At 32.0% G+C, this 11,784-nt stretch overlaps 1 protein-coding gene across 1 annotated transcript; it reads left to right on the top strand.

Annotated features, from left to right (window-relative positions):
• Nucleotides 1-1,447: 1,447 nt before the first annotated feature.
• Nucleotides 1,448-9,694, top strand: LOC111633502 (40S ribosomal protein S23). Its single transcript, XM_023378085.1, has 4 exons — nt 1,448-1,563; nt 6,523-6,682; nt 7,775-7,895; nt 9,501-9,694. Exons 1-4 carry the CDS (start codon nt 1,560-1,562, stop codon nt 9,645-9,647), a joined length of 432 nt encoding a protein of 143 aa, XP_023233853.1. The 5' UTR covers nt 1,448-1,559; the 3' UTR covers nt 9,648-9,694.
• The last annotated feature ends 2,090 nt before the right edge of the window (nt 9,695-11,784 follow it).

The following is an 11,784-nucleotide window of genomic DNA, read 5'->3' as shown; positions in this document are numbered from 1 at the left end:
TTGAGAATTTTATGGGAAAGGAAGTGTGCAGCAAAATAATGTTATGATTTGTAAATTTTCATTAAGTGTTTCGACAAACAATGAACTATGAACATAATCAAAGTATTTATTTATTGAATAAAAAATATGGTGAATACAAATTTCACTCTGATTTGTAATTCAGACTGTAGCTTTAGATGATGATTACAGAGTAGTATTTTCAAACCTTTCTCCTTATGAGTATTACAGTTTAATAAATGATTACTTCCATTAGTTTTTAGTGGCAAATGTTTGCACTTAAGATACATTTGAACTTCCAATAATGTTCACCTGTAAATAGCAGTCATTTTTTCAAGAACATTTTTTAAACAAAAATGCATGCAAAATGATGTCTAAACAATGATCTTTTTCATGTTCTCATCAGTAGCATTGTTTAGAGATTGGATTGTAATTTGATAAATGCTATTATGTACTTTCAGTGTTTATCAAATTATTTTAAGAAGTGCAAACCATAAGTTTGACACTACTATTATAGTCATGTATAGAAGTTTGTTTTTGGACATTTTTTATTTTAATAGTTTTATAAATACAGTAAACCCCCCTATAACACAGTAGATACATTCCGTGCTCTATGAATTCCGTGTTGTATGAGTCACTTAAATACATGGTCCAATCATAGCCTGGCACGTGTGCAATTTACGGACTACGGCATATAATACAAAAGATTTTCTGCCATAAAATCAATCGATTCTTGACTAATTTCACTCAACATTTCCAAAACATGTATAATTTTTGGGAATAATCCATATAAACTATGCTATAAACAAAAAATTGTAGGATTACTTACCAAGTGTGCATCGTTTGACAATGCCATTGCTTAAACTTGTTTTTGTCGCGGAGCAGCTCATCAAACAGAGGGCGCATGTTTCTTGGTANACTTTTTTTTTTTTTTTTTTTTTTTTTTTTAACTCTCCACCCTGTGGGCACTAAAAATGCCTCTTTTTAGCAGGCCCATTATGGGTTCGGTTCAGGTCCACAATGGGGCGGCCGGGTGGTGGGGGATGGAGCCCGAAATAACCGGACGGCCCACCCCCGAAAAATTCCTGGTGAGTAAAAACTTTAGACAAAGAGGTAACGGTAAAATAACCTGTTGGTTATTTTACCGTTACCTCTTTGCCTAAAGTTTTGGTTACGCAGACCTTCATTGTTTTGACTAAGTAACTTTTACCTGTATCATCTACTCCAAACTGGTAAAACATGAAGATTCGTGAAGATTCATTGATTTCCACTGCCGCACATTCCCACATTATTTTATTTTTTTGCGACAGAAAAAGTATCGTGACTATTTTAAGCTTAATATATTATAGAGAAATTAGATACATATTTTATTCAACTTTATTATTATTATTATTATTATTATTAAATTTTTAAATAAAACTTTATGGTACAATTTTTAAATTATGTTCGGCTATAATTGGGCGATATTTTATCAAGAGAATAACTAAGCGCAGGAACGAGATTATTTCTTTTAATCTTTTTGTGTAAATCCGGCATTTTTCATCGAACACGTTGTCGTTGCAATGGGTAAATTATTATTTTAATATAATCCGAATTTTTACTTATTTCGTTTTATCAATTGATTATTTAGTTGATATTAAACATTCATTTTATCATACTAGTTATTTAATTATAATTTATCGTGATTTACGTTTAGAGTTAAGATTCGCATAATGAAATTAGGCTTGTGTTTAAGCCTAAATAGAAATTCTAAGTTATACAAGAGTTGAAATTTGTTTTTCAAACATTGTTAGAAGTATTTAAAGAACTGTAATTATGCAATAAACTATCTTGTGCAGATAATGAAACAGAAAAACTAACTATCTTGTGCTACATAGTTTTTCTGTTTCATTATCTGTACACTTATATTCAGTTAGTGTGGTCGCATGTGTTAACGGGTTACACTGCCTGTCGCAACATTTGCGAAAATTATATTCATCTGGCGATTGGAGTGACGAATAGCCATCAAGCAGTCCCCAAAAAGAAAAAGGTTACTCAGTGAAACAGTGACTTTTTTTTTTTTCCTTTTTGGATTATGTTAATTTTACTGATAATTAACCAAAATAAAGTTGCTTGAGAAACTCTATCATAAAAACTGCTTTTTTTTATATTGTCAGTTGTCCTCTCATTTCTAGTCGACACAAAAAGTCATGGTAACCAAAAAAGTAACCAGTAAAAGTCCATTTTTACTACATGGGGCGTTTTTTTCTAATTTTTCTTTTTTAAGACACCTCTCTAGTAAACATTCTAAACACACAGAAATTTTTGGGAATGATGCATATAATAAGAGCTATAAGTGAAAACTCATCGGATTACTTGCCGACTCTGCACAGTGGAAGCCACCATTGCTTAACCTTGTTCACATCTCAGAGTAGCACGTTGGATGGTGGACACTTACAATTCGTGTCATGTGACCCAATTTTGACGTCACTCAATCACATACTAGTTATTGATACTAGTGTGTTCAAGAATTACACTGAATCAATAACTAGTGACATTAAACAATTGGCAGCCTGCTGGCGGCTCCACTCCAGGAGGAGTCTGTTGGGAGCACAAATAGTTGTAACCAACGCCATGATGGTGCACATAAACATAAATTGGTAAAATTTTACCTATTATTGTTATTAATTCATTTAATATGACTAGTAACATAATAATAAGTCATTTCTAATTACAAAATACATACTGTAGTATATTGTGATATATTATGTGACCGGATAGCAGTGAGAAATACATGTCACATGACACTTTTTGTACACGTTGCCCCCAAAAATTTCTGTATTTAGGAAGAGAGATCTATTAGAGAGGTGTCTTAAGAGAGTAAAATTAGAAAAAAACACCTCATGTAGTAAGGATGGACTTTTACTTAATTTAAGATTTTAGGTTTATCTTCATTTTGCTGATGTAGGCCTATGAGTCAAGTTCAAATCATTCATTAAAATGTGGTCACTGGAATCCACTGAAATCCTGATTTCTTTGGCAATCTTCTACAGTCAATTATCAATCATTTCTTGATTTTATAATGTGGCCAACCATCTAGAATATGGATTGTTTTCAACATGTATTATGTGATGGGATGTGTTTTAAGTAATGGAACCATTCAAACATTTACAAACAGCCATGGTATCATTTCTGTAGACTATTTTCAATAATTCAAATGTTTCTTTAGTAGTGTTACTGATTTTAATGTAGAACTACATGCATATATGTTGCTCTGTACTATAGCATCTCAAAATCTCCACACGAGATCAACTTTGATTTCCATTGGCAAGTTGAATGCTCATACAAGTCCTAAGTTGTCAAAAGCATTGTTGAGATTTAAAAACATTTCTAGTGTGAATGAACTGGCTGGTATGCTATTGCCTTTATGCTACAGGACCAGTCCAGATATTTTTTGAACAAACCACTCATGGTAGTATTCAGTTTACATCAAACATGTTTGGGAATTCACTAGAATTGTAGAAAATGGATATGACCAAAGTTAATTTTATTTGACTAGTATTTTGATTCTAAATATAGAACATAACTAAAGTGTTATAACAGACTTCTCAAAAATGCTGGAGTGATAAATAAACAATCACAAACAAAACCTTTTTTAACCAGTAATTAAACTTTAAAGTAACTTCCAAACATTTTCGGCTTCACTAAGGCCTGCTTCAGGCAATGAACTAAGCTGACTTCCAAACTGGAATGTTATAACGATGATGTTTGACTTTAAACTTTGTATATATCAAATTCATGCGGATGATTGACTTTGTTTGAATTTCTTGAACAGCTATTTCCGCTTATGCGCCACTGTCTCGCAGTCTTTAAAGTTACAGTTGGAATTGGTATAAAAGCTTTTTCTGTTGGTTCAGGCAATTGGCATTGTGATAGATGATTAGAATCCAAAATCAAAACTGGGGCAGATAACTTATAAAATCAAAACTATTCACACTTTTCAAGCAAATGGGTTTAATAAAATAATATACAAAGGTTTTGATTTTATAAAAGGTCATTACTTCATTGTATTTGCAAACATTATTGCCTTGTAACTGCAAGACTATTTGAAGGCAGTAATTATGGTCCAAATAATTGGGTGATTATTTGGACCAAATTAGTGATGAATTCTGCATGGCAGGTTTATTGTCTGATTAGAGGCTGGCTAAACTCAGACAAGAGTTACAGGAACTGAATGTTTCATTGTGTTATCTCTAGGTTTTGAAATGGTTCCAATGTGGCCAAGATGTTCAAAGGCAATACAATGAATGTTTTCCCACATTTATTTCATCTCTTAAATGATATGCTGTATTGTGGGATTCTGTGGAATATTATACAGAAAAAAAAACAATACCAAAATTCAGCAAAAGCAGGTAAAAAAACTGTTATAGCAAATGCCGGTTTTTGGTATTGTACGAGGGCAAGGTGAAAAGTTCTCGGCCTAGTAGTGAAAAAATGAGTTTTTTATTTTAAAAGTGCATTTATTTCTCAATGTAGTCTCCCTTTAGTTCAATACACTTTGTCCAATGTTTCTCCAATAACAGTATTCCATCCCTGAAATGCGATTCTGGAAGGTCTTCAAAATATCCATTTACCGCTGCTATCACCTCTTCACTTGATCCAAAATGTTCTCCCGCCAAAAATTTTTTAAGATTTGGGAATAAATGAAAGTCAGAGGGAGCCAAATCTGGCAAATAGGGAGGATGTTCCAATAATTCATACTTCAAATCCCTCAATTTTCCCATTGCCAAAGCACCTTTGTGAGCGGGTGCATTGTCCTGGTGAAAGAGGATTTTTTTTCTTTTGCAAACCAGGCCTTTTCTCTCTAATTTTTTCATCTAGCTGGTCAAGATGTGCATAGTATTCCCCATTAATTGTTTGACCCTTTGACAGGTAGTCAGTTAAAAGAATTCCTTTGGAATCCCAAAAAACACTAGCCATAACCTTTCCAGCTGATGCAATTGTCTTTGCTTTCTTCAGTGCAGAGCCACGAACTTCTACCCACTGCTTGGACTGTTGTTTTGACTCAGGGGTAAAGTGGTGAACCCATGTTTCATCCATTGTAACAAATCTGTGCAGAAAATCAGTTGGATTTTTCTTAAAATGGCGCAAGCATTGATGAGAAAGTCAATTTCTCATTTGTTTATGATCAGCATTTAACAAATGCGGCACCCATCTTGCGCAAAGCTTTCTCATACTGAGTTCTTCGTGTAAAATGTGCCTTACCCTTTCTTCTGAGATGCCTACAGCCTTAGCTATCTCATACACCTTTAATCGTCGATCATCTAGAACCATATTGTGTATCTTCTCGATATTTTCTTTGGTAGTTGCAGGTTTTGGGCGTCCTTCACGTGGATCATCTTCAATCGATGTACGACCACGTTTAAACTCCGCTGCCCATTTTTTTACTGTTGATAACGAAGATGCAGACTCCTTATACACTTTTACCAACTGGAAAAATTTCTGTTGGCGATAAACCATCCAAAACGAAGAATTTTATGATGGAACTATATTCAAGTTTATTCATTTTGTCAAAAAAACACACAATGCTTACTTTAAACAGCCGTATAAAAAAAACTATTTGTCTGATCAAATTCACACTTGGTATTTACTTTTGTAACAAGTTTGGAAACATAATCAGACGATACTTTCATTTGTAGTAGCGCCATCTATGGGTTAGGCCGAGAACTTTCACCTTGCCCTCGTATATGTTTTTTCATTATATGCTTTAGTTTTCTTAATTGCTTCATATTAAACAGATTTTTCCTCCTTTGACTATGCTTCTATATGTTGCTGTCATAACCATTTTGTATTTTAGACAAAATGTGAATATAGTGTTCTGAAATTCTGGTTATTAATTTACAGGATAGATTTCTTAAGAAAACTAAGATAAAAATGTTGATAATTTTTAAAATAAGGTCTTTATTAAGGATTTAGACATTTAAAGTTCAGTGACGTCACTTCTGGAATTTGATGCATGTGAAAAGATTACATAGTCTTAAACTTACAAAGGCTGTATTTAAAGTTGTGTTGAATCAGTGTATCAAACTAGAATTAGATTTTTGTTAAAAAAGAAAATGAATGTAAGAAATATAGGATTCATCTATAAAACTTCCTTACTATAAATCTATAAAAAATTTTTAAGTTTAAAAATTATTTTATAATAATAATAATTTTAAATTGCTTTGAAAAGTATTAAATATATTTTTCTTGCTAAAAGATATTTATACTGTATTTAGTTACAAAATCTAATTATGGAATTTGAATCTTATTTTGGCAGACTTTTTGGTTATATCAAAATTTTATTTATATCTAATCATTATTAAAGTTTCTAGTGGATGTGGCATGCATACATATTATGTTATAATATATAAATGTATACTTTCATGTCTTGTTTTTATTATAATTTTAAAATTTCACAGAGTTCAGTTATTTCTAATGTAATATAATTTTTTTTACTTTAGAATAATTATCATTATAAACATTTTAAAATTCCTTTAAATATAGGTAAGCCAAGAGGTTTGAGAACAGCTCGTAAACATCGTGATCATCGACGTGAACAAAGGTGGCATGATAAAGATTTTAAGAAAGCTCACTTGGGTACTCGATGGAAGGCTAATCCTTTTGGTGGAGCTTCACATGCAAAGGGAATAGTTTTAGAAAAAGTGTAAGTGTATGCATTTTAATTGAGCTATTTATTATATTTTTATTTCAATAGGTTAAATCAGCAGTTTCCAACCTTTTTTGACCTGTGTACCCCTTGACAACCCATTTTTGCTAAGTTTTATTTTGCATATTTGTTAGACATTGGTGTCTTGGTCAGTTATACAGCACTGTACAATTACATGTAAAATATTTTCTTAAAATTGAAAGGCATTGCAGGAAGGACACAGATTATATTCTTTTTTAAAATTAAGCATCAAGTATCGTGACATCACCAAAGGCCTCAATGCAAAATCCCAAGTATTTTTATAGTACATCCACCTTTATTAATTTTTTCACATAACCCTAAAACACCAAGTATGTACCCCTGGTTGGGAATTGAGTAGATATAAATCCTTTTTATTCAGTTAATGTTATAGAAACCAAATGTCAATTCATTTTATACATTTTTGAAATATGACTTAGATCTTAAAAGCAATAACTTATTAATAATAATCAAAAGTTGTAATTTCATATCTATTTGTTAGAATTATCTGAATTAACATTATTTGTTTTATCTAAAAGCTACTACACTTATTAACTTTTTCTAATTAAATATTAATTTCAAAAAAGTAAAATAAAGATAAGCATTGCATTTTTTGATTCAGTTGTGTCAAAATTTTTTGAAATTAATCCTATTTTGAATTATAACTTTTCTGTGATGTCAAATGTAAATTTAGTTGGTTACAGCAAGAGATTGAACTTTAAAATTTTCATTTGTATATTTGTATTATACTGCTTATTTATCTCTGTGATGATCATTTACAATCCAACGCATAGTATTAATGCTGACAAAAGTATGATCTGAGAGAATATAACAAAATAATTTGAAAATTTAATTCTTTACTTGGTAATATACAAGGTATTATATATTTCTAAATTTTGTTATGTATGCAATTCACATTCATATAATTGATTACAGAAATAAGATTTAGCTAAACCATGTTTTAAGCCTTTCTTTTCAATCAACAGACTATAGTTTTTAAACAATCAAATGACAAAGAATGGTGTAATTTATAAATTTTGTTTTAATACTATGTATTGTTTTTTAATCTAGTGGTGTTGAAGCAAAACAGCCAAATTCTGCTATTCGAAAGTGTGTTAGAGTGCAGTTGATAAAAAACGGTAAAAAGATCACAGCATTTGTACCTCGTGATGGATGCTTAAATTTTATTGAAGTGAGTATGTTTTTAAATTTTATAAATGTTAGTTCAATTTTACAGATGGTTTTAAAAATTAAAAATTTAGTATATTTTGGGAATCATATTTAAATTTGTCTTCTTTTTATTTTTAACAAATTTATAGACTTTTGCTTTTAATCACTGCTGATTCACAGAAATAAGATTGTCTTATTAGATTGTCTTGAAGTTCAACAGCATTACTTTGTGTAACATGCTACAGATTAATTTTTGAATTACTAAATTATTAAAAAAAAATAGTAGTTCCAGAAAGAAAGCATAATGTAATATAAACATAATAAAAGCATGCAGCAAAACAATTTTGAGAATTTTATGGGAAAGGAAGTGTGCAGCAAAATAATGTTATGATTTGTAAATTTTCATTAAGTGTTTCGACAAACAATGAACTATGAACATAATCAAAGTATTTATTTATTGAATAAAAAATATGGTGAATACAAATTTCACTCTGATTTGTAATTCAGACTGTAGCTTTAGATGATGATTACAGAGTAGTATTTTCAAACCTTTCTCCTTATGAGTATTACAGTTTAATAAATGATTACTTCCATTAGTTTTTAGTGGCAAATGTTTGCACTTAAGATACATTTGAACTTCCAATAATGTTCACCTGTAAATAGCAGTCATTTTTTCAAGAACATTTTTTAAACAAAAATGCATGCAAAATGATGTCTAAACAATGGTCTTTTTCATGTTCTCATCAGTAGCATTGTTTAGAGATTGGATTGTAATTTGATAAATGCTATTATGTACTTTCAGTGTTTATCAAATTATTTTAAGAAGTGCAAACCATAAGTTTGACACTACTATTATAGTCATGTATAGAAGTTTGTTTTTGGACATTTTTTATTTTAATAGTTTTATAAATACAGTAAACCCCCCTATAACACAGTAGATACATTCCGTGCTCTATGAATTCCGTGTTGTATGAGTCACTTAAATACATGGTCCAATCATAGCCTGGCACATGTGCAATTTACGAACTACGGCATATAATACAAAAGATTTTCTGCCATAAAATCAATCGATTCTTGACTAATTTCACTCAACATTTCCAAAACATGTATAATTTTTGGGAATAATCCATATAAACTATGCTATAAACAAAAAATTGTAGGATTACTTACCAAGTGTGCATCGTTTGACAATGCCATTGCTTAAACTTGTTTTTGTCGCGGAGCAGCTCATCAAACAGAGGGCGCATGTTTCTTGGTAAGTTATTTTTCTGTGAAAAATTTGCTGAACTTTGGAGACATCATTAATATAAATATAATTTTTTGGCCATCAAATAATAAATGGTTTTTAGTAGGTCTAGTGCTCGTTTAAACTCAACGGTTTGTGCAATATCCGCTATTGGTATAGATTCAACCAATCCTGTCACAACACGAGTTGGCGATGACGTTTTACCGTGTTATACGAACAGGATTGCAATTTTTTGCCGTGTTATAGGGGGATCTACTGTATAAATACATACATAATTTGAAATTATAATTTATTTTTTCTGTTTTTAAAATCTAGAAAATTATATAAATTAAAAATAAAGCATTTTGTTATGAAATGAATACATTAAGATAATTATTGCAGGAAAACGATGAAGTTTTAGTAGCAGGATTTGGAAGAAAAGGTCATGCAGTAGGTGATATTCCAGGTGTACGTTTTAAAGTTGTAAAGGTTGCTAATGTGTCACTCTTAGCTTTGTACAAAGAAAAGAAAGAACGGCCACGTTCTTAAAATTGATGTAATCTTGAATGACTAATAAAACACAATGAAAAGTTGAATACATTGTTATCATTAACAGCTTTGAATATTCCAATTATTTGTTTTAACTACATGAGGAAAGTCTGAGACTAGATTTCCAACCCTGCTTAACAATACAAAAAATGAACTAAAAAGATACCGCATAAAAAAACAATAAAACTATCACAAAAATGAACATAGGCAGAAAAAATACTTGAATGATTCTTTACAATAAAAGGTAACTGGAATTATTCTTAAAAGCTATTTTTTTGGCCTAAGGTCTTAAACTTTCTAAGAAATCAACTTGAGTTTCTCCAAGTTGTAGTTTCTTCATAGTCTGTGGAAAGAATCAATTTGGGTATTGACCACTTAGTTGTAAGTTACTTCCGCTTTCTTTCTCATTAAACATTTCCTCACGGAAGTTTTAGGTCTAGTATCGGAATACGAAGAAGTTTGCTACATTAGTAGTAAAATGTGTGATTCGTTATTTTGAATGACCAAAATAGAAACCCGGAAAAGTCGTTCTGCCATCTAAGAAAATAAAGTAAAATTCAAATATTGCCTGACATTAAGCGAAAAGTGCGTGACGTTGCTTTCAAGTCGATTCTCCTTTCCATAGACTAGAAAAAAAAAACTAAAATTATGAAACAATCTTAATATTTAAACGTTACCAATAATGACTAGTTTATTTTAAGAAATAGCAACGCGTTATTTTATCGATTAAGGATGTTTAAATTTATTTTAGGACTCCGTGCAATTCCGATATGAATTAAGATATATCGGCATGTCTGTTAAGCCATTCGGATTCGTTCGAACGTAATCAATAAAGAAACGAAAAAAAATTCAGAAAATGTGTTTATTGCATTAAGAATTGTACAGTCGTCAGCGGTCGACGGACGGACGCTGCGAATAAAGAAAAACAAAACCAAACTGAAAGTACGTAGAGGAAAACGACCGCCTAGTATGAAATTAGAAACACTCGCCGATCGTCCGGCTTGGCCGGGCGAACTCCTGTCGGAGATGCGGTAGGCCGCGAAGGCGCCGGTCCGTCCGATCCTCCGAAGTCGAATCTTGCGTCGAAGGGCTGAAATATGCAAGTGTTAGCACTTTAGAGAAACCCACAAAGCCTCGTTTCCCGATGACGGCGCCCGAGAACCGCGTCAAAAGCACCATACCTAGGAGCTCCCCAACTGCGCACTATAAGTTATTTTTTTATTGATTTGCATAATAATATATATAAAATAAACGTATGCAAACACAAATGTAAAGTTCACTTTTTGTGACGAAGGTCCTGACTTCTGAAATTCTTATTTTTTTACAATGAAATTTCTTTTGTCACTTTTATCTTTCCTTGAGCAAATGTCCGTAGCAGAAGATCGCATCCAAAACGCTTCTTTTTGCTTTTGCACTCCTTTCAAAATCTGGATCATTAGCTACAATTTAATCAACAATTTCCGTTAGTTACCAAATTTTTACTAAGGAAATCCGTAGAGAAATTTTTTGGGTTCTTCATTTTCATAATCTCTATTTTTCAGTTATACGTGAATTCCATGTTCTGCCAGTTCTTGAAGATGGTCGTTGGTAAGGCTCTCACCAGAAACCTGCGGTAACTCCTCAATATCCTGCTCGTCTACATTAGTCCTGCTCGTCTACATTAGTCCTGCTCGTTGTATCGAATTAGGTTGACAAATTGTCCACCTAACGATACAGCGATAGGCTCTTCTCGTTGAGAATTCTTGAATACCTTCAGCCATAACTTCTTCCACACTTCGTCCATTTATTGGTTAATTCTTGCCTAGCGAAGCCGATATTGCCTATGGCATCCATGATGTTAAGCAGGGTCTTACTATATTATATTACTGTTCAATGCATGACAAATGAGCTTAATTCACATTAGACGTAGGAAGGACAAAAGACACTACTTACACTATCGCATTTATTCTGACAGTAGGGTAGCTTTACACAGGATTGCGAAGTCTGATAGCCGCTTAAAATTCGTCCATCTCAGACACTTACACAACATTAGAATCGATTTTCAATGGGTCCCGGGTCATGCGGAGGTTCTCGGCAACGAGACTGCTGACCATCTTGCCATACAAGCTGCAAAGTCATCAGTCACTAATACTTTCAG

The sequence above is a fragment of the Centruroides sculpturatus genome, unplaced genomic scaffold, assembly GCF_000671375.1.
Source record: "Centruroides sculpturatus isolate CEXI.00-Female unplaced genomic scaffold, Cexi_2.0 scaffold421, whole genome shotgun sequence".
NCBI lineage: Eukaryota > Metazoa > Arthropoda > Arachnida > Scorpiones > Buthidae > Centruroides > Centruroides sculpturatus.
The sequence above is the reverse complement of the archived record's forward strand: the minus strand, read 5'-3'. Positions and strand labels throughout refer to the sequence as shown.